Here is a 25,373-nt window from a genome sequence, read left to right on the forward strand (position 1 = left end):
CGCCAACTCCTGATCCATCATCCAGTTGATTTACAGCATCGAAAACTATGACACATTTTGTCAGAGATCCTGCCATTCGTAACCACTTCCCTATTTCATGTATAAGTACTGTATCTGATGACGGAATCTGCATATCAAAACTAAAGAATACTTTCATCTCTTCAAATAATCTGTAATACAAAACAAAATATATTTTAAGTTTTTTCCCTCATAGTGTAGGTACTGTGGATTCACTTATTTACGTGGGTACAAATATTCGTGTATTAAGGAAGCATTTTATGTTCGTGGATATCTAATTTCATGTTTTTTTTGGAATTTTAATTTCATGGTTAATCTTTACCCACGAAATCCACGAAAAATTGGTATCAAACGTTTTCCTTTTTTTTTTGGCAATTTTCTCTTCGACCTTTATAAAATTGAATAGTTTTATTTAACATAATCATTTTTTCAAAGTTTAAGTCACAAGTTTGAACATTAAAAAGAGAGACGGAAGATATCAAAAGGATATACAAAGTCGAAGAGAAAATTGGCAAAAAAACGAAAAATGACCAGACCACAAACAATAGACTACAAAACACAACATAGAAAACAAACAAAGATTGCAACATGTACAAGTTCGATTATCATAAATAAAAGATAATTTGGTAAAATCAAGAAGATCTCTATTTACATATTTAAGTTACAGAAATTAAATTTTGTCATCTAGTTTGTACATATGCAAGACGAGCTTGCTCTATCTAGTCTGAAAATTTGCGTTCGTTTGTAACGGGATTAAAAACAGACAAATGATTTGAGTAACTATAAAACTAAGAATTAAAAAAAATTATTATTGAAATACATTGCAATTAAGAGAATGGCGACGTCTATTTTTTTTTACAAATGATAGGCATATCTTTGGGTCTGCAAAAACGCATCCTTTCATATGATATCCTTAAATCAATAGATAAACTGTTTCTATTCAATTTGTTCATATTCATATATTTGTATACCTTCTGATCATTTTAATATAGTGGGCACTATCAGCTGAACTTCCAATAAAGTGGAGAAAAATAAATGTGTCTTTCTCAGAATCCGCAATCTGTTTCGCCCAGTTAGCAACAAGCGCTGACTTACCACAACCTGTAAAAGTATTGTGAAAAAATATCAACATATAGCATAAAAAGTAAAATCACAAAAATACTGAACTCCGAGATAAATGGAATACGGAAAGTCGCAAGAGTATGTTCGAGGTGCTTGGCTTTTGGGATTATGCATACGACAGTATTATCGTATTTTCGTTCTTTATAAGTTTTGCAAGAGTTACATGTGTTGTTATTTTATTTAGTTGGTCGTAATGTTGAAGTTGTTGCATCATGTTTCAAATGATAAAACAGGTTTTCATTTTAATAAATGATGGCGGAAGAAAAAGAATAACACAAAATATAAGGGTTTCTCAAATAAACTTGTTTAATATTCACAAAGTTCCTAATTACATACTCATATGTTTAAATTAATCTGTTGCCGCGTAGGAGCGTTCTTGCTACGCCTCTGGCCAATCAGGTCAAACAAATTAATTGAATATTAGTATTTGGAGCGTCTCCGCTTCGTTCCAAACATTAAGGAGTAAGATCAAAGACTTGTCCGCTCGAAATCCAAATTAGTGTGTTCAAGAAGTGTGTCTTTTTTAAATAGTGTATTTGTGCATTACAAACGTAACCTTTTATAGTTGACAATGCTGTATAGGCTTTGCTAATTTTGAAGGCAGTACGTGATCTATAGCTGTTAATTTCTGTGTCATTTAGTTTCTTATGGGGAGTTGTCTCATTGGCAATCATACCACATCTTCTTTTTTACATTTACCTTTTTTTGTCAAATACAAAGCAGAGTTGAATAAGTTACTTATTTACATGTTCTCAGCCAGATAAGCAGCTTATATTTTGCCATAGATATAATTAAATTGATACAACATCGCACAATCTTACAGCCATATGAAATACGAACTATTTGTTTTTTTAGAACTACACGTGTTACCTGATTCTCTAATGATAATGAATGGTTGTGAGATATTCTGATTTCTGTATTATTACCTGATTCTCTAATAATAATGAATAATTGTGAGATATTCTGATTTCTGTGATATTACCTGATTCTCTAATGATAATGAATGGTTGTGAGATATTCTGATTTCTGGGTTATTACCTGATTCTCTAATGATAATGAATGGTTGTGAAATATACTGATTTCTATGTTATTACCTGATTCTCTAATGATAATGAATGGTTGTGAGATATTCTGATTTCTGTGTTATTACCTGATTCTCTAATGGTAATGAATGGTTGTGAGATATTCTGATTTCTGTATTATTACCCGATTCTCTAATGGTAATGAATGGTTGTGAGATATACTGATTTCTATGTTATTACCTGATTCTCTAATGGTAATGAATGGTTGTGAGATATTCTGATTTCTGTGTTATTACCTGATTCTCTAATGATAATGAATGGTTGTGAGATATTCTGATTTCTGTGTTATTACCTGATTCTCTAATGATAATGAATGGTTGTGAGATATACTGATTTCTATGTTATTACCTGATTCTCTAATGGTAATGAATGGTTGTGAGATATTCTGATTTCTGTATTATTACCTGATTCTCTAATGATAATGTATGGTTGTGAGATATTCTGATTTCTGTGTTATTACCTGATTCTCTAATGGTAATGAATGGTTGTGAGATATTCTGATTTCTGTATTATTACCCGATTCTCTAATGGTAATGAAGGGTTGTGAGATATTCTGATTTCTGTATTATTACCTGATTCTCCAAGTATAATAAATGGTTGTGAGATATTCTGATTTCTGTGTTATTACCTGATTCACTTATGGTAATGAATGGTTATGAGGGAACCAGGGAGCTATTCTGATTTCTGTGTTATTACCTGATTCTTTAATGGTAAGGAATGGTTGTGAGATATTCTGATTTCTGTGTTATTACTGATTTTCTAATGGTAATGAATGGTTGTGAGATATTCTGATTTCTGTGTTATTACTGATGTTCTAATGGTAATGAAGGGTTGTGAGATATTCTGATTTCTGTATTATTACCTGATTCTCCAAGTATAATAAATGGTTGTGAGATATTCTGATTTCTGTGTTATTACCTGATTCACTTATGGTAATGAATGGTTGTGAGATATACTGATTTCTATGTTATTACCTGATTCTCTAATGGTAATGAATGGTTGTGAGATATTCTGATTTCTGTATTATTACCTGATTCTCCAAGTATAATAAATGGTTGTGAGATATTCTGATTTCTGTGTTATTACCTGATTCACTTATGGTAATGAATGGTTGTGAGGGAACCAGGGAGCTATTCTGATTTCTGTGTTATTACCTGATTCTTTAATGGTAAGGAATGGTTGTGAGATATTCTGATTTCTGTGTTATTACTGATTTTCTAATGGTAATGAATGGTTGTGAGATATTCTGATTTCTGTGTTATTACTGATTTTCTAATGGTAATGAAGGGTTGTGAGATATTCTGATTTCTGTATTATTACCTGATTCTCCAAGTATAATAAATGGTTGTGAGATATTCTGATTTCTGTGTTATTACCTGATTCACTTATGGCAATGAATGGTTGTGAGATATACTGATTTCTATGTTATTAACTGATTCTCTAATGGTAATGAATGGTTGTGAGATATTCTGATTTCTGTGTTATTACCTGATTCACTTATGGAAATAAATGGTTGTGAGATATTCTGATTTCTGTGTTATTACCTGATTCACTTATGGTAATGAATGGTTGTGAGATATTCTGATTTCTGTGTTATTACCTAATTCTCCAATGGTAATGAATGGTTGTGAGATATTCTGATTTCTGTGTTATTACTGATTTTCTAATGGTAATGAATGGTTGTGAGATATTCTGATTTCTGTGTTATTACCTGATTCTCCAATGGTAATGAATAATTGTGAGATATTCTGATTTCTGTGTTATTACCTTATTCTCTAATGGTAATGAATGGTTGTGAGATATTCTGATTTCTGTGTTATTACTGATTCTCTAATGGTAATGAATGGTTGTGAGATATTCTGATTTCTGTATTATTACCTGATTCTCCAAGTATAATAAATGGTTGTGAGATATTCTGATTTCTGTGTTATTACCTGATTCACTTATGGTAATGAATGGTTGTGAGGGAACCAGGCAGCTATTCTGATTTCTGTGTTATTACCTGATTCTTTAATGGTAAGGAATGGTTGTGAGATATTCTGATTTCTGTGTTATTACTGATTTTCTAATGGTAATGAATGGTTGTGAGATATTCTGATTTCTGTGTTATTACTGATTTTCTAATGGTAATGAAGGGTTGTGAGATATTCTGATTTCTGTATTATTACCTGATTCTCCAAGTATAATAAATGGTTGTGAGATATTGTGATTTCTGTGTTATTACCTGATTCACTTATGGTAATGAATGGTTGTGAGATATACTGATTTCTATGTTATTACCTGATTCTCTAATGGTAATGAATGGTTGTGAGATATTCTGATTTCTGTATTGTTACCTGATTCTCCAAGTATAATAAATGGTTGTGAGATATTCTGATTTCTGTGTTATTACCTGATTCACTTATGGTAATGAATGGTTGTGAGGGAACCTGGGAGCTATTCTGATTTCTGTGTTATTACCTGATTCTTTAATGGTAAGGAATGGTTGTGAGATATTCTGATTTCTGTGTTATTACTGATTTTCTAATGGTAATGAATGGTTGTGAGATATTCTGATTTCTGTGTTATTACTGATTTTCTAATGGTAATGAAGGGTTGTGAGATATTCTGATTTCTGTATTATTACCTGATTCTCCAAGTATAATAAATGGTTGTGAGATATTCTGATTTCTGTGTTATTACCTGATTCACTTATGGTAATGAATGGTTGTGAGATATACTGATTTCTATGTTATTACCTGATTCTCTAATGGTAATGAATGGTTGTGAAATATACTGATTTCTATGTTATTACCTGATTCTCTAATGGTAATGAATGGTTGTGAGATATTCTGATTTCTGTGTTATTACCTGATTCTCTAATGATAATGAATGGTTGTGAGATATTCTGATTTCTGTGTTATTACTGATTTTCTAATGGTAATGAATGGTTGTGAGATATTCTGATTTCTGTGTTATTACCTGATTCTCCAATGGTAATGAATGGTTGTGAGATATTCTGATTTCTGTGTTATTACTGATTTTCTAATGGTAATGAATGGTTGTGAGATATTCTGATTTCTGTGTTATTACCTGATTCTCCAATGGTAATGAATGGTTGTGAGATATTCTGATTTCTGTGTTATTACCTTATTCTCTAATGGTAATAAAAGGTTGTGAGATATTCTGATTTCTGTGTTATTACTGATTCTCTAATGGTAATGAATGGTTGTGAGATATTCTGATTTCTGTATTATTACCTGATTCTCCAAGTATAATAAATGGTTGTGAGATATTCTGATTTCTGTGTTATTACCTGATTCTCTAATGATAATGAATGGTTGTGAGATATTCTGATTTCTGGGTTATTACCTGATTCTCTAATGATAATGAATGGTTGTGAAATATACTGATTTCTATGTTATTACCTGATTCTCTAATGATAATGAATGGTTGTGAGATATTCTGATTTCTGTGTTATTACCTGATTCTCTAATGGTAATGAATGGTTGTGAGATATTCTGATTTCTGTATTATTACCCGATTCTCTAATGGTAATGAATGGTTGTGAAATATACTGATTTCTATGTTATTACCTGATTCTCTAATGGTAATGAATGGTTGTGAGATATTCTGATTTCTGTGTTATTACCTGATTCTCTAATGATAATGAATGGTTGTGAGATATTCTGATTTCTGTGTTATTACTGATTTTCTAATGGTAATGAATGGTTGTGAGATATTCTGATTTCTGTGTTATTACCTGATTCTCCAATGGTAATGAATGGTTGTGAGATATTCTGATTTCTGTGTTATTACTGATTTTCTAATGGTAATGAATGGTTGTGAGATATTCTGATTTCTGTGTTATTACCTGATTCTCCAATGGTAATGAATGGTTGTGAGATATTCTGATTTCTGTGTTATTACCTTATTCTCTAATGGTAATGAATGGTTGTGAGATATTCTGATTTCTGTGTTATTACTGATTCTCTAATGGTAATGAATGGTTGTGAGATATTCTGATTTCTGTATTATTACCTGATTCTCCAAGTATAATAAATGGTTGTGAGATATTCTGATTTCTGTGTTATTACCTGATTCACTTATGGTAATGAATGGTCGTGAGGGAACCAGGGAGCTATTCTGATTTCTGTGTTATTACCTGATTCTTTAATGGTAAGGAATGGTTGTGAGATATTCTGATTTCTGTGTTATTACTGATTTTCTAATGGTAATGAATGGTTGTGAGATATTCTGATTTCTGTGTTATTACTGATTTTCTAATGGTAATGAAGGGTTGTGAGATATTCTGATTTCTGTATTATTACCTGATTCTCCAAGTATAATAAATGGTTGTGAGATATTCTGATTTCTGTGTTATTACCTGATTCACTTATGGTAATGAATGGTTGTGAGATATACTGATTTCTATGTTATTACCTGATTCTCTAATGGTAATGAATGGTTGTGAGATATTCTGATTTCTGTATTATTACCTGATTCTCCAAGTATAATAAATGGTTGTGAGATATTCTGATTTCTGTGTTATTACCTGATTCACTTATGGTAATGAATGGTTGTGAGATATACTGATTTCTATGTTATTACCTGATTCTCTAATGGTAATGAATGGTTGTGAAATATACTGATTTCTATGTTATTACCTGATTCTCTAATGGTAATGAATGGTTGTGAGATATTCTGATTTCTGTGTTATTACCTGATTCACTTATGGTAATGAATGGTTGTGAGATATTCTGATTTCTGTGTTATTACCTGATTCACTTATGGTAATGAATGGTTGTGAGATATTCTGATTTCTGTGTTATTACCTGATTTTCTAATGGTAATGAATGGTTGTGAGATATTCTGATTTCTGTGTTATTACCTGATTCTCTAATGGTAATGAATGGTTGTGAGATATTCTGATTTCTGTGTTATTACCTGATTCACTTATGGTAATGAATGGTTGTGAAATATTCTGATTTCTGTATTATTACCCGATTCTCCAATGGTAATGAATGGTTGTGAGATATTCTGATTTCTGTGTTATTACTGATTTTCTAATGGTAATGAATGGTTGTGAGATATTCTGATTTCTGTGTTATTACCTGATTCTCCAATGGTAATGAATGGTTGTGAGATATTCTGATTTCTGTGTTATTACTGATTTTCTAATGGTAATGAATGGTTGTGAGATATTCTGATTTCTGTGTTATTACCTGATTCTCCAATGGTAATGAATGGTTGTGAGATATTCTGATTTCTGTGTTATTACCTTATTCTCTAATGGTAATGAATGGTTGTGAGATATTCTGATTTCTGTGTTATTACTGATTCTCTAATGGTAATGAATGGTTGTGAGATATTCTGATTTCTGTGTTATTACTGATTCTCTAATGGTAATGAATGGTTGTGAGATATTCTGATTTCTGTGTTATTACCTGATTCTCCAATGGTAATGAATGGTTGTGAGATATTCTGATTTCTGTGTTATTACCTGATTCTCTAATGGTAATGAATGGTTTTCAGATATTCTGATTTCTGTGTTATTACCTGATTCTCTAATGGTAATGAATAGTTGTGAGATATTCTGATTTCTGTGTTATTACCTGATTCTCCAAGTATTATGAACGGTTGTGATATATTCTGACTTCTGTGTTTGTTGATTTCTGTAAAATAATTCTGATTTCCAATATAAACTCGACATCTCTGTGATGCGAAAGCTGCATGTGCTTCACCTTGTTGTTCTAGTTTTGTTAATTCGCTTCCAATTGGAAATTCTTGATCAACACAGCCTTTTAAATCCTATCAAGATATAAATATTTGGTCAATATATCAAACTGAAACAGACTTATAAGTTATATAACTGTTCCTTGCCTGGCCAATGTTATTAAAACTCTCAACAAGTAAGAAAATTAATTAATCTCCTTATAGTGATTAAGATTGAAACACAATGTTGCCTGCTGTTCCCCTATTTTTTTGGCATCTTTATCTATAATGTCTATTTGTTTTATTCACACAACGTTGTCTATATAATGGAATTGTATGCGACTGTCATACTAGTGAGATGTTTAGCTAGCTATAAAATCAGGTTTATTCAACCATGTTTAAATAAGAAAATGCCTGTACCAAGTCAGAAATATGACAGTTCGTTTTATGCGTTTGAGCTTTTGATTTTGCCATTTGAATAGGGACTTTCGGTTTTGAAATTTATTTTACTTTTTATACTTCCTACAGCTAATAGTTTTGATATCTGAAATGACATATCTAACACGCAGATAATCATTTCATCATTGTTCAATAAAACATATTAAGATTATTACCTGCTTGATCAGTTCAGATACTTCATCAGCTTGCTTAAACTTCTTTACACTGATCTTTGGATGCTGTTGTACCAATGACTTTAAATAGTCCTGTTGTTTTTTATGCCATTCAGATTCACTTACAAGACGCTACAATTATAAAAAAACGGCACGGTTTATAAGTACTTATTTGTTATGCAGTAATCACTCAGTCCGAAGTCCAAAGTCATAATTGTTGATGGTACAGTGTAAGAAAACAACGCAAGTGCATATCCTTATACACTTGAAACCAAGAAATATAATTATTGAAACATTTGAACATTGAATTGCTTGAATGAAGATATTATAATCCGAGAAGACTAGTCTTTGATCGTACTCCTTAATTCCGTGTGCTTACCACAAAAGCAGCAAATACCAATTGTAAAGTCTTTGGTTTAAGCCTGCTGGAGTGCGAACCATCGACCCCTTCACACGAGACAACCAATGTGGTTGATATCAAAAGTAAGAAAACATGAAATTAAGTTTGAACTTATTGGGATTGTTTTTAATGTACCTTGTATAGTTCTGGTGACACATCATTTTGTGATGGTGGATCACGAAGATAAAAGAAACACTTGTCTTTCACATCATCTGGATTATTGAGGACTCCATGGAAAATTTCAAGCTGAAAAAAACACAATGTTATCACACGCAATAAAGAATACATATTTTCAGTTTGCGCATAACTTCTAAATCATTTCGTTATCAATTTTAATAAATAATTTTATTATACTTAGTATAAATTTGATTGATAATTAAGATTACAAAATTATCCAGCAGAAATATTTAAAAAAAAAAACCTCAGGATCAGAATTTTATTGATAACTGACCTGGGTTACACTTGTGTTGTATCTATAATTATAATCTGGTAACTAACCTGTGTTACACTTGTGTTGTATATTAATTATTATCTGGTAACTGACCTGTGTTACACTTGTGTTGTATCTATAATTATTATCTGGTAACTGACCTGGGTTACACTTGTGTTGTATCTATAATTATAATCTGGTAACTAACCTGTGTTACACTTGTGTTGTATATTAATTATTATCTGGTAACTGACCTGGGTTACACTTGTGTTGTATCTATAATTATTATCTGGTAACTGACCTGGGTTACACTTGTGTTGTATCTATAATCATTATCTGGTAACTGACCTGTGTTACACTTGTGTTGTATCTATAATTATTATCTTGTAACTGACCTGGGTTACACTTGTGTTGTATCTATAATTATTATCTGGTAACTGACCTGGGTTACACTTGTGTTGTATCTATAATTATTATCTGGTAACTGACCTGTGTTACACTTGTGTTGTATCTATAATTATTATCTGGTAACTGACCTGTGTTACACTTGTGTTGTATCTATAATTATTATCTGGTAACTGACCTGGGTTACACTTGTGTTGTATCTATAATTATTATCTGGTAACTGACCTGGGTTACACTTGTGTTGTATCTATAATTATTATCTGGTAACTGACCTGGGTTACACTTGTGTTGTATCTATAATTATTATCTGGTAACTGACCTGTGTTACACTTGTGTTGTATCTATAATTATTATCTGGTAAATGACCTGGGTTACACTTGTGTTGTATCTATAATTATTATCTGGTAACTAACCTGGGTTACACTTGTGTTGTATATATAATTATTATCTGGTAACTGACCTGTGTTACACTTGTGTTGTATATATAATTATTATCTGGTAACTGACCTGGGTTACACTTGTGTTGTATCTATAATTATTATCTGGTAACTGACCTGTGCTACACTTGTGTTGTATCTATAATTATAATCTGGTAACTAACCTGTGTTACACTTGTGTTGTATATTAATTATTATCTGGTAACTGACCTGTGTTACACTTGTGTTGTATCTATAATTATTATCTGGTAACTGACCTGTGTTACACTTGTGTTGTATCTATAATTATTATCTGGTAAATGACCTGGGTTACACTTGTGTTGTATCTATAATTATTATCTGGTAACTGACCTGTGTTACACTTGTGTTGTATCTATAATTATTATCTGGTAACTGACCTGTGTTACACTTGTGTTGTATCTATAATTATTATCTGGTAAATGACCTGGGTTACACTTGTGTTGTATCTATAATTATTATCTGGTAACTGACCTGGGTTACACTTGTGTTGTATCTATAATTATTATCTGGTAACTAAGCTGTGTTACACTTGTGTTGTATCTATAATTATTATCTGGTAACTGACCTGTGTTACACTTGTGTTGTATCTATAATTATTATCTGGTAACTGACCTGGGTTACACTTGTGTTGTATCTATAATTATTATCTGGTAACTGACCTGTGTTACACTTGTGTTGTATCTATAATTATTATCTGGTAACTGACCTGGGTTACACTTGTGTTGTATCTATAATTATTATCTGGTAAATGACCTGGGTTACACTTGTGTTGTATCTATAATTATTATCTGGTAACTGACCTGTGTTACACTTGTGTTGTATCTATAATTATTATCTGGTAACTGACCTGGGTTACACTTGTGTTGTATCTATAATTATTATCTGGTAACTGACCTGGGTTACACTTGTGTTGTATCTATAATTATTATCTGGTAACTGACCTGTGTTACACTTGTGTTGTATCTATAATTATTATCTGGTAACTGACCTGGGTTACACTTGTGTTGTATCTATAATTATTATCTGGTAACTGACCTGTGTTACACTTGTGTTGTATCTATAATTATTATCTGGTAACTGACCTGGGTTACACTTGTGTTGTATATATAATTATTATCTGGTAACTGACCTGGGTTACACTTGTGTTGTATCTATAATTATTATCTGGTAACTGACCTATGTTACACTTGTGTTGTATCTATAATTATTATCTGGTAACTGACCTGGGTTACACTTGTGTTGTATCTATAATTATTATCTGGTAACTGACCTGTGTTACACTTGTGTTGTATCTATAATTATTATCTGGTAACTGACCTGTGTTACACTTGTGTTGTATCTATAATTATTATCTGGTAACTGACCTGGGTTACACTTGTGTTGTATCTATAATTATTATCTGGTAACTGACCTGGGTTACACTTGTGTTGTATCTATAATTATTATCTGGTAACTAAGCTGTGTTACACTTATGTTGTATCTATAATTATTATCTGGTAACTGACCTGTGTTACACTTGTGTTGTATCTATAATTATTATCTGGTAACTGACCTGGGTTACACTTGTGTTGTATCTATAATTATTATCTGGTAACTAAGCTGTGTTACACTTGTGTTGTATCTATAATTATTATCTGGTAACTGACCTGTGTTACACTTGTGTTGTATCTATGATTATTATCTGGTAACTGACCTGGGTTACACTTGTGTTGTATCTATAATTATTATCTGGTAACTAAGCTGTGTTACACTTATGTTGTATCTATAATTATTATCTGGTAACTGACCTGTGTTACACTTGTGTTGTATCTATAATTATTATCTGGTAACTGACCTATGTTACACTTGTGTTGTATCTATAATTATTATCTGGTAACTGACCTGGGTTACACTTGTGTTGTATCTATAATTATTATCTGGTAACTGACCTGGGTTACACTTGTGTTGTATCTATAATTATTATCTGGTAACTGACCTGTGTTACACTTGTGTTGTATCTATAATTATTATCTGGTAACTGACCTGTGCTACACTTGTGTTGTATCTATAATTATTATCTGGTAACTGACCTGTGTTACACTTGTGTTGTATATATAATTATTATCTGGTAACTGACCTGTGTTACACTTGTGTTGTATCTATAATTATTATCTGGTAAATGACCTGTGTTACACTTATGTTGTATCTATAATTATTATCTGGTAACTGACCTGTGTTACACTTGTGTTGTATCTATAATTATTATCTGGTAACTAACCTGTGTTACACTTATGTTGTATCTATAATTATTATCTGGTAACTGACCTGTGTTACACTTGTGTTGTATCTATAATTATTATCTGGTAACTGACCTGTGTTACACTTGTGTTGTATATTAATTATTATCTGGTAACTGACCTGGGTTACACTTGTGTTGTATCTATAATTATTATCTGGTAACTAACCTGTGTTACACTTGTGTTGTATCTATAATTATTATCTTGTAACTGACCTGGGTTACACTTGTGTTGTATCTATAATTATTATCTGGTAACTGACCTGTGTTACACTTGTGTTGTATCTATAATTATTATCTGGTAACTAACCTGTGTTACACTTGTGTTGTATCTATAATTATTATCTGGTAAATGACCTGGGTTACACTTGTGTTGTATCTATAATTATAATCTGGTAACTAACCTGTGTTACACTTGTGTTGTATATTAATTATTATCTGGTAACTGACCTGGGTTACACTTGTGTTGTATCTATAATTATTATCTGGTAACTGACCTGTGTTACACTTGTGTTGTATCTATAATTATTATCTGGTAACTGACCTATGTTACACTTGTGTTGTATCTATAATTATTATCTGGTAACTGACCTGGGTTACACTTGTGTTGTATCTATAATTATTATCTGGTAACTAAGCTGTGTTACACTTATGTTGTATCTATAATTATTATCTGGTAACTGACCTATGTTACACTTGTGTTGTATCTATAATTATTATCTGGTAACTAAGCTGTGTTACACTTGTGTTGTATCTATAATTATTATCTGGTAACTGACCTGTGTTACACTTGTGTTGTATCTATAATTATTATCTGGTAACTGACCTGGGTTACACTTATGTTGTATCTATAATTATTATCTGGTAACTGACCTGGGTTACACTTGTGTTGTATCTATAATTATTATCTGGTAACTAAGCTGTGTTACACTTGTGTTGTATCTATAATTATTATCTGGTAACTGACCTATGTTACACTTGTGTTGTATCTATAATTATTATCTGGTAACTGACCTGGGTTACACTTGTGTTGTATCTATAATTATTATCTGGTAACTGACCTGGGTTACACTTGTGTTGTATCTATAATTATTATCTGGTAACTAACCTGTGTTACACTTGTGTTGTATCTATGATTATTATCTGGTAACTGACCTGGGTTACACTTGTGTTGTATCTATAATTATTATCTGGTAACTGACCTGGGTTACACTTGTTTTGTATCTATAATTATTATCTGGTAACTGACCTGGGTTACACTTGTTTTGTATCTATAATTATTATCTGGTAACTGACCTATATTACACTTGTGTTGTATCTATAATTATTATCTGGTAACTGACCTATGTTACACTTGTGTTGTATCTATAATTATTATCTGGTAACTGACCTGTGTTACACTTGTGTTGTAATTATAATTATGATCTGGTAACTGACCTGGGTTACACTTGTGTTGTATCTATAATTATTATCTGGTAACTGACCTGTGTTACACTTGTGTTGTATCTATAATTATTATCTGGTAACTGACCTGGGTTACACTTGTGTTGTATCTATAATTATTATCTGGTAACTGACCTGTGTTACACTTGTGTTGTAATTATAATTATGATCTGGTAACTGACCTGTGTTACACTTGTATGTATCTATAATTATTATCTGGTAACTGACCTGGGTTACACTTGTGTTGTATCTATAATCATTATCTTGTAACTGACCTGTGTTACACTTGTGTTGTATCTATAATTATTATCTGGTAACTGACCTGTGTTACACTTGTGTTGTATCTATAATTATTATCTGGTAACTGACCTGGGTTACACTTGTGTTGTATCTATAATTATTATCTGGTAACTGACCTATGTTACACTTGTGTTGTATCTATAATTATTATCTGGTAACTGACCTGGGTTACACTCTATAATTATTATCTGGTAACTAACCTGTGTTACACTTGTGTTGTATCTATAATTATTATCTGGTAACTGACCTGGGTTACACTTGTGTTGTATCTATAATTATTATCTTGTAACTGACCTGGGTTACACTTGTGTTGTATCTATAATTATTATCTGGTAACTGACCTGGGTTACACTTGTGTTGTATTTATAATTATTATCTGGTAACTGACCTGTGTTACACTTGTGTTGTATCTATAATTATTATCTGGTAACTGACCTGGGTTACACTTGTGTTGTATCTATAATTATTATCTGGTAACTGACCTGTGTTACACTTATGTTGTATCTATAATTATTATCTGGTAACTGACCTGTGTTACACTTGTGTTGTATCTATAATTATTATCTGGTAACTAACCTGTGTTACACTTATGTTGTATCTATAATTATTATCTGGTAACTGACCTGTGTTACACTTGTGTTGTATCTATAATTATTATCTTGTAACTGACCTGGGTTACACTTGTGTTGTATCTATAATTATTATCTGGTAACTGACCTATGTTACACTTGTGTTGTATCTATAATTATTATCTGGTAACTGACCTATGTTACACTTGTGTTGTATCTATAATTATTATCTGGTAACTGACCTGTGTTACACTTGTGTTGTATCTATAATTATTATCTGGTAACTGACCTGTGTTACACTTGTGTTGTATCTATAATTATTATCTGGTAACTGACCTGGGTTACACTTGTGTTGTATCTATAATTATTATCTGGTAACTGACCTGTGTTACACTTGTGTTGTATCTATAATTATTATCTGGTAACTGACCTGTGTTACGTTTGTGTTGTATCTATAATTATTATCTGGTAACTGACCTGTGTTACACTTGTGTTGTATATATAATTATTATCTGGTAACTGACCTGTGTTGCACTTGTGTTGTATCTATAAATATTATCTGGTAACTGACCTGGGTTACACTTGTGTTGTATCTATAATTATTATCTGGTAACTAACCTGTGTTACACTTGTGTTGTATCTATAATTATTATCTGGTAACTGACCTGGGTTACACTTGTGTTGTATCTATAATTATTATCTGGTAACTAAGCTGTGTTACACTTGTGTTGTATCTATAATTATTATCTGGTAACTGACCTATGTTACACTTGTGTTGTATCTATAATTATTATCTGGTAACTGACCTGTGTTACACTTGTGTTGTATCTATAATTATTATCTGGTAACTAACCTGTGTTACACTTGTGTTGTATCTATAATTATTATCTGGTAACTGACCTATGTTACACTTGTGTTGTATCTATAATTATTATCTGGTAACTGACCTGGGTTACACTTGTGTTGTATCTATAATTATTATCTGGTAACTGACCTATGTTACACTTGTGTTGTATCTATAATTATTATCTGGTAACTGACCTGTGTTACACTTGTGTTGTATCTATAATTATTATCTGGTAACTGACCTGTGTTACACTTGTGCTGTATATATAATTATTATCTGGTAACTGACCTGGGTTACACTTGTTTTGTATCTATAATTATTATCTGGTAACTGACCTGTGTTACACTTGTGTTGTATCTATAATTATTATCTGGTAACTGACCTGTGTTACACTTGTGTTGTATCTATAATTATTATCTGGTAACTAACCTGTGTTACACTTGTGTTGTATCTATAATTATTATCTGGTAACTGACCTATGTTACACTTGTGTTGTATCTATAATTATTATCTGGTAACTGACCTGGGTTACACTTGTGTTGTATCTATAATTATTATCTGGTAACTGACCTATGTTACACTTGTGTTGTATCTATAATTATTATCTGGTAACTGACCTGTGTTACACTTGTGTTGTATCTATAATTATTATCTGGTAACTGACCTGTGTTACACTTGTGCTGTATATATAATTATTATCTGGTAACTGACCTGGGTTACACTTGTTTTGTATCTATAATTATTATCTGGTAACTAACCTGTGTTACACTTGTGTTGTATCTATGATTATTATCTGGTAACTGACCTGGGTTACACTTGTGTTGTATCTATAATTATTATCTGGTAACTGACCTGTGTTACACTTGTGTTGTATCTATAATTATTATCTGGTAACTGACCTGGGTTACACTTGTTTTGTATCTATAATTATTATCTGGTAACTGACCTATGTTACACTTGTGTTGTATCTATAATTATTATCTGGTAACTGACCTGTGTTACACTTGTGTTGTATCTATAATTATTATCTGGTAACTGACCTGTGCTACACTTGTGTTGTATCTATAATATTTATCTGGTAATTGACCTGTGTTACACTTGTGTTGTATCTATAATTATTATCTGGTAACTGACCTGTGTTACACTTGTGCTGTATATATAATTATTATCTGGTAACTGACCTGGGTTACACTTGTTTTGTATCTATAATTATTATCTGGTAACTAACCTGTGTTACACTTGTGTTGTATCTATGATTATTATCTGGTAACTGACCTGGGTTACACTTGTGTTGTATCTATAATTATTATCTGGTAACTGACCTGGGTTACACTTGTGTTGTATCTATAATTATTATCTGGTAACTGACCTGTGTTACACTTGTGTTGTATCTATAATTATTATCTGGTAACTGACCTGTGTTACACTTGTGTTGTAATTATAATTATTATCTGGTAAATGACCTGGGTTACACTTGTTTTGTATCTATAATTATTATCTGGTAACTAACCTGTGTTACACTTGTGTTGTATCTATGATTATTATCTGGTAACTGACCTGGGTTACACTTGTGTTGTATCTATAATTATTATCTGGTAACTGACCTGGGTTACACTTGTGTTGTATCTATAATTATTATCTGGTAACTGACCTGTGCTACACTTGTGTTGTATCTATAATTATTATCTTGTAACTGACCTGTGTTACACTTGTGTTGTATCTATGATTATTATCTGGTAACTGACCTATGTTACACTTGTGTTGTATCTATAATTATTATCTGGTAACTGACCTGGGTTACACTTGTGTTGTATCTATAATTATTATCTTGTAACTGACCTGTGTTACACTTGTGTTGTATCTATAATTATTATCTGGTAACTGACCTGTGTTACACTTGTGTTGTATCTATAATTATTATCTGGTAACTGACCTGGGTTACACTTGTGTTGTATCTATAATTATTATCTGGTAACTAAGCTGTGTTACACTTGTGTTGTATCTATAATTATTATCTGGTAACTGACCTGTGTTACACTTGTGTTGTATCTATGATTATTATCTGGTAACTGACCTGGGTTACACTTGTGTTGTATCTATAATTATTATCTGGTAACTAAGCTGTGTTACACTTATGTTGTATCTATAATTATTATCTGGTAACTGACCTGTGTTACACTTGTGTTGTATCTATAATTATTATCTGGTAACTGACCTATGTTACACTTGTGTTGTATCTATAATTATTATCTGGTAACTGACCTGGGTTACACTTGTGTTGTATCTATAATTATTATCTGGTAACTGACCTGGGTTACACTTGTGTTGTATCTATAATTATTATCTGGTAACTGACCTGTGTTACACTTGTGTTGTATCTATAATTATTATCTGGTAACTGACCTGTGCTACACTTGTGTTGTATCTATAATTATTATCTGGTAACTGACCTGTGTTACACTTGTGTTGTATATATAATTATTATCTGGTAACTGACCTGTGTTACACTTGTGTTGTATCTATAATTATTATCTGGTAAATGACCTGTGTTACACTTATGTTGTATCTATAATTATTATCTGGTAACTGACCTGTGTTACACTTGTGTTGTATCTATAATTATTATCTGGTAACTAACCTGTGTTACACTTATGTTGTATCTATAATTATTATCTGGTAACTGACCTGTGTTACACTTGTGTTGTATCTATAATTATTATCTGGTAACTGACCTGTGTTACACTTGTGTTGTATATTAATTATTATCTGGTAACTGACCTGGGTTACACTTGTGTTGTATCTATAATTATTATCTGGTAACTAACCTGTGTTACACTTGTGTTGTATCTATAATTATTATCTTGTAACTGACCTGGGTTACACTTGTGTTGTATCTATAATTATTATCTGGTAACTGACCTGTGTTACACTTGTGTTGTATCTATAATTATTATCTGGTAACTAACCTGTGTTACACTTGTGTTGTATCTATAATTATTATCTGGTAAATGACCTGGGTTACACTTGTGTTGTATCTATAATTATAATCTGGTAACTAACCTGTGTTACACTTGTGTTGTATATTAATTATTATCTGGTAACTGACCTGGGTTACACTTGTGTTGTATCTATAATTATTATCTGGTAACTGACCTGTGTTACACTTGTGTTGTATCTATAATTATTATCTGGTAACTGACCTATGTTACACTTGTGTTGTATCTATAATTATTATCTGGTAACTGACCTGGGTTACACTTATGTTGTATCTATAATTATTATCTGGTAACTGACCTGGGTTACACTTGTGTTGTATCTATAATTATTATCTGGTAACTAAGCTGTGTTACACTTGTGTTGTATCTATAATTATTATCTGGTAACTGACCTATGTTACACTTGTGTTGTATCTATAATTATTATCTGGTAACTGACCTGGGTTACACTTGTGTTGTATCTATAATTATTATCTGGTAACTGACCTGGGTTACACTTGTGTTGTATCTATAATTATTATCTGGTAACTAACCTGTGTTACACTTGTGTTGTATCTATGATTATTATCTGGTAACTGACCTGGGTTACACTTGTGTTGTATCTATAATTATTATCTGGTAACTGACCTGGGTTACACTTGTTTTGTATCTATAATTATTATCTGGTAACTGACCTGGGTTACACTTGTTTTGTATCTATAATTATTATCTGGTAACTGACCTATATTACACTTGTGTTGTATCTATAATTATTATCTGGTAACTGACCTATGTTACACTTGTGTTGTATCTATAATTATTATCTGGTAACTGACCTGTGTTACACTTGTGTTGTATCTATAATTATTATCTGGTAACTGACCTGTGTTACACTTGTGTTGTATATATAATTATTATCTGGTAACTGACCTGTGTTACACTTGTGTTGTAATTATAATTATGATCTGGTAACTGACCTGGGTTACACTTGTGTTGTATCTATAATTATTATCTGGTAACTGACCTGTGTTACACTTGTGTTGTATCTATAATTATTATCTGGTAACTGACCTGGGTTACACTTGTGTTGTATCTATAATTATTATCTGGTAACTGACCTGTGTTACACTTGTGTTGTAATTATAATTATGATCTGGTAACTGACCTGTGTTACACTTGTATGTATCTATAATTATTATCTGGTAACTGACCTGGGTTACACTTGTGTTGTATCTATAATCATTATCTTGTAACTGACCTGTGTTACACTTGTGTTGTATCTATAATAATTATCTGGTAACTGACCTGTGTTACACTTGTGTTGTATCTATAATTATTATCTGGTAACTGACCTGGGTTACACTTGTGTTGTATCTATAATTATTATCTGGTAACTGACCTATGTTACACTTGTGTTGTATCTATAATTATTATCTGGTAACTGACCTGGGTTACACTCTATAATTATTATCTGGTAACTAACCTGTGTTACACTTGTGTTGTATCTATAATTATTATCTGGTAACTGACCTGGGTTACACTTGTGTTGTATCTATAATTATTATCTTGTAACTGACCTGGGTTACACTTGTGTTGTATCTATAATTATTATCTGGTAACTGACCTGGGTTACACTTGTGTTGTATTTATAATTATTATCTGGTAACTGACCTGTGTTACACTTGTGTTGTATCTATAATTATTATCTGGTAACTGACCTGGGTTACACTTGTGTTGTATCTATAATTATTATCTGGTAACTGACCTATGTTACACTTGTGTTGTATCTATAATTATTATCTGGTAACTGACCTGTGTTACACTTGTGTTGTATCTATAATTATTATCTGGTAACTGACCTGTGTTACACTTGTGTTGTATCTATAATTATTATCTGGTAACTGACCTGGGTTACACTTGTGTTGTATCTATAATTATTATCTGGTAACTGACCTGTGTTACACTTGTGTTGTATCTATAATTATTATCTGATAACTGACCTGTGTTACGTTTGTGTTGTATCTATAATTATTATCTGGTAACTGACCTGTGTTACACTTGTGTTGTATATATAATTATTATCTGGTAACTGACCTGTGTTGCACTTGTGTTGTATCTATAAATATTATCTGGTAACTGACCTGGGTTACACTTGTGTTGTATCTATAATTATTATCTGGTAACTAACCTGTGTTACACTTGTGTTGTATCTATAATTATTATCTGGTAACTGACCTGTGTTACACTTGTGTTGTATATATAATTATTATCTGGTAACTAACCTGTGTTACACTTGTGTTGTATCTATAATTATTATCTGGTAACTGACCTGGGTTACACTTGTGTTGTATCTATAATTATTATCTGGTAACTGACCTGGGTTACACTTGTGTTGTATCTATAATTATTATCTGGTAACTGACCTGTGCTACACTTGTGTTGTATCTATAATTATTATCTGGTAACTGACCTATGTTACACTTGTGTTGTATCTATAATTATTATCTGGTAACTGACCTGGGTTACACTTGTGTTGTATCTATAATTATTATCTGGTAACTGACCTATGTTACACTTGTGTTGTATCTATAATTATTATCTGGTAACTGACCTGTGTTACACTTGTGTTGTATCTATAATTATTATCTGGTAACTGACCTGTGTTACACTTGTGCTGTATATATAATTATTATCTGGTAACTGACCTGGGTTACACTTGTTTTGTATCTATAATTATTATCTGGTAACTGACCTGGGTTACACTTGTGTTGTATCTATAATTATTATCTGGTAACTGACCTATGTTACACTTGTGTTGTATCTATAATTATTATCTGGTAACTGACCTGTGTTACACTTGTGTTGTATCTATAATTATTATCTGGTAACTGACCTGTGTTACACTTGTGTTGTATCTATAATTATTATCTGGTAACTGACCTGGGTTACACTTGTGTTGTATCTATAATTATTATCTTGTAACTGACCTGGGTTACACTTGTGTTGTATCTATAATTATTATCTGGTAACTGACCTGTGCTACACTTGTGTTGTATCTATAATATTTATCTGGTAATTGACCTGTGTTACACTTGTGTTGTATCTATAATTATTATCTGGTAACTGACCTGTGTTACACTTGTGCTGTATATATAATTATTATCTGGTAACTGACCTGGGTTACACTTGTTTTGTATCTATAATTATTATCTGGTAACTAACCTGTGTTACACTTGTGTTGTATCTATGATTATTATCTGGTAACTGACCTGGGTTACACTTGTGTTGTATCTATAATTATTATCTTGTAACTGACCTGGGTTACACTTGTGTTGTATCTATAATTATTATCTGGTAACTGACCTGTGTTACACTTGTGTTGTATCTATAATTATTATCTGGTAACTGACCTGGGTTACACTTGTGTTGTATCTATAATTATTATCTGGTAACTGACCTGTGTTACACTTGTGTTGTATCTATAATTATTATCTGGTAACTGACCTGTGTTACACTTGTGTTGTATCTATAATTATTATCTTGTAACTGACCTGTGTTACACTTGTGTTGTATCTATAATTATTATCTGGTAACTGACCTGTGTTACACTTGTGTTGTATCTATAATTATTATCTGGTAACTGACCTGTGTTACACTTGTGTTGTATCTATAATTATTATCTGGTAACTGACCTATATTACACTTGTGTTGTATCTATAATTATTATCTGGTAACTAACCTGTGTTACACTTGTGTTGTATCTATAATTATTATCTGGTAACTGACCTGTGTTACACTTGTGTTGTATCTATAATTATTATCTGGTAACTGACCTATGTTACACTTGTGTTGTATCTATAATTATTATCTGGTAACTGACCTGGGTTACACTTGTGTTGTATCTATAATTATCAATCCACTTCAGATTTGGATTATTCTCTATAGCGTAGTTAAAAGTCATATTCAGAATTTCGTCCTTTTTTACTTCTGTTTGGCTCCAGCCAAATCTATCCCCCATCAAGCAGATGAAGTATGGCCGGCATCGTTCTATCTGAAATAACATTAACTTCATACTTTTCTAAGATTCAATCATAATTTCACATAAATGTTTTTGTTATCCCATGTGTGGTGAGGTATATTTTGTAGTCATTCTGCAACTTTCTGTTTCTTATTATAAAAAAAAGACACAGATAAAAATGATATGTAACTATGTCATGAAACAACGGATTTATAAACGATGTCTTTAACATTTTAATTTTAAATATACATGCCTCTTGTGAACATAAACCTACTTGACTATTTCATGTTTCAATTGTTTTACTTGTCTCTTGCAAAACATATAGTTATTTGATAATCTATTAATATGAAGAAAATAGAATGAAAACAACACGTTTATAATTCAATGCGCTTTTTCTGAATTTACTTCCACCATAAACGTTCAAAGCCAAAAATTTGAAAGCAAAGGATATGAAAGAATTTACTATGACTCTCTCTTTTACTTGCTTTTCAAAATAAAAAAAAAACATAGCATCCGTTTGGATATAAAAAAAAATATACTCTTATTGACAGTTTCTGTTTTCATGCCTCTTGTTAACATTTCCATTACTTGCAAATAACTGTATTGCCTTCTACATTTTATCAATAGTCTACAGACTCAGCGGAAATATTTATACTGGAATAGTCTTTAACATATTGTTAAAGTTTCAAATACCCTTGTAAAAGTTTAACAATTGGTTTTGTTAAAGCTGTTTGTTACTATACAGTTATAGTTTATACTTGCCTCTTGTTTATATTTCTCAACAGTTGACTTGCCTCTAACACACATAATTTACTATTGCCTCTTTTCTAACAATAATCAATACTTTAAATGTACAATGAAAATATTTCTTCTGAAATCTTTTTTAAACTAAGAGTAATATTTTCACAAAATACCTCTTGTAAAAGTATAGCAATTGATTTTATTTGCAGATTACAGTTACCATGAATTAAAGCAATAGTTTATACTTGCCTCTTGTAAACATATAGCAATAGTTTTGCCATCATTTGTTTGTTCTGTTGTTATTCCCCATCTTAAGTCGACATACGTAAAAAATACACCTCTGTCTACACAAAGGCGGTTTATCTGAAAAAAGTTCATGCATCAATTCGTAGTTCATATAAATATCACACAATATACTACTACGCTTTCGCTAGACAAGTTATAGGTTGTGTATTAACAATGTAAAAACGCCTTAGTAATATTTCCTAACTCAATATCCTTTTACAACTAACGTTGAATAGCAGTGACAAATTAATCTTAACTTTGGTGAATATTGGAGTGAAAAAACATGTGAGTTCTATGAATAGGTAGAATTCTAAGTTGGTTTTGATACAAAACTTCTCGAAAATATGTAAACCTTACCTTGACCTAAAACATAAGTTATAACTAGGCAAATTTTGGGTAAACTTTGAAAAAAAAAACATTTGAGGGATTGTTCCTTTAAATATTTCAGTTTACAGGACATCTGAGAAAAATTACAAAGAAACGCATGTCGTGCGGCCATAAATCAGAAGCATACATGTAATAATATAAGTACCAGGTAATGCTCACCCTTCCGAAGCACCTGCTATCACCCCCAGTTTTTGGTGGGGTTTGTGATGCCCAATCTCCAACTTTCTGTGTAATAATTTTTTTTAATTGTTAACAGTTGGGGTTTTTTTTGTCTTTTTTTCCTTGGTGTTGTCTTTTCCCTATTTTTACATTGATATATATTACGTCTCCTGTATTGCTATAGATTAAATGTCAATGATATAAAGTCATCAACTCTTTAATGAATTGGCCTGTTCTTGAGTGTCTTATCATTCATCTTAATATACTTATAACTAGTAGATTTAATTTCTATCATAATGTTTACTTTTTATGGTAACTATAATGTTCTGTTTATATAAAGAACAAAAAGAAAATTAAAATTACAGATGAATAAGACTTTCAATAATGCCTAAGTATACTCCTGCTTGTAAGAATATATCAAATGAAATATTGACCAATTTTTATGATTTATTATAATTAAATATTTAAGACATACCCCAAGACATTAACTATATTTACTACTTTGCTGCTTAGTTTTGAAAATTATATTTTTATTTGTTTAATCTTCACATTTTTGCTGTTTTGTTGTTATCTTTTTACATTTTCTTACTCACGTCTCTAAACGCCTTTTTGATAATTGCTTCCCTCTCCATAGTAAAATCTCGAAATGTGCTTGACACGAACACTCTAATTTCCCTCTTTTTGTGAGTTTGTTTTTTGCCTCCCTTCCAGCCATGCAATTCGTTAGACATATCTGTTTGCTTTTCGAACTCCTGGTCAACTGGTAAATCTACAAAATTTACATTTCCTATGTTATACTATGGATTCATTTTTTCCGTAGGATGACAGTGTTCTTATATTTCTTTCATACAAATACACTCATCATAGATACCAGGCTAGTGGTAAACTTTTGTAGTTGCATTAGGCGCGAGTTTCGTCTACAAAAGACTCATCAGTGACGCTGGAATCCAAACAAAATATTAAAGGTCAAACAAAGTACGAAGTTGAAGAGCAAGTGTACTACGAATTAAAATGTTCAGCGAAGCACAATTGTTCAATATCTGGTATGCAGACACTAGCAAACAACGAAATCAAATATCAACGAAAACAACTTTTTTTCCTTAACTCACAACAATTGTTACTAGCGTATAAATAAGTTGACGATTTTTAATTTG

The 25,373-nt window shown here is 31.4% G+C and overlaps 1 protein-coding gene across 1 annotated transcript in view; it reads right to left on the reverse strand.

The window, feature by feature from the left end:
- The window catches only part of LOC139524510 (uncharacterized), a 67,703-nt gene that overhangs the window by 14,176 nt on the left and 28,154 nt on the right, over window positions 1–25,373 (reverse strand). The window contains exons 15-22 of the mRNA XM_071319330.1: window positions 24,813–24,988; window positions 23,638–23,751; window positions 22,510–22,680; window positions 9,063–9,173; window positions 8,531–8,659; window positions 7,817–8,012; window positions 990–1,119; window positions 1–170 (exon numbers count right to left, since the gene is read on the reverse strand). Coding sequence (XP_071175431.1) covers window positions 1–170; window positions 990–1,119; window positions 7,817–8,012; window positions 8,531–8,659; window positions 9,063–9,173; window positions 22,510–22,680; window positions 23,638–23,751; window positions 24,813–24,988 — 1,197 coding nt within the window. The remainder of the gene's footprint in view (window positions 171–989; window positions 1,120–7,816; window positions 8,013–8,530; window positions 8,660–9,062; window positions 9,174–22,509; window positions 22,681–23,637; window positions 23,752–24,812; window positions 24,989–25,373) is intronic.

This window comes from Mytilus edulis, chromosome 5 (genome assembly GCF_963676685.1).
Source record: "Mytilus edulis chromosome 5, xbMytEdul2.2, whole genome shotgun sequence".
Classification (NCBI taxonomy): domain Eukaryota; kingdom Metazoa; phylum Mollusca; class Bivalvia; order Mytilida; family Mytilidae; genus Mytilus; species Mytilus edulis.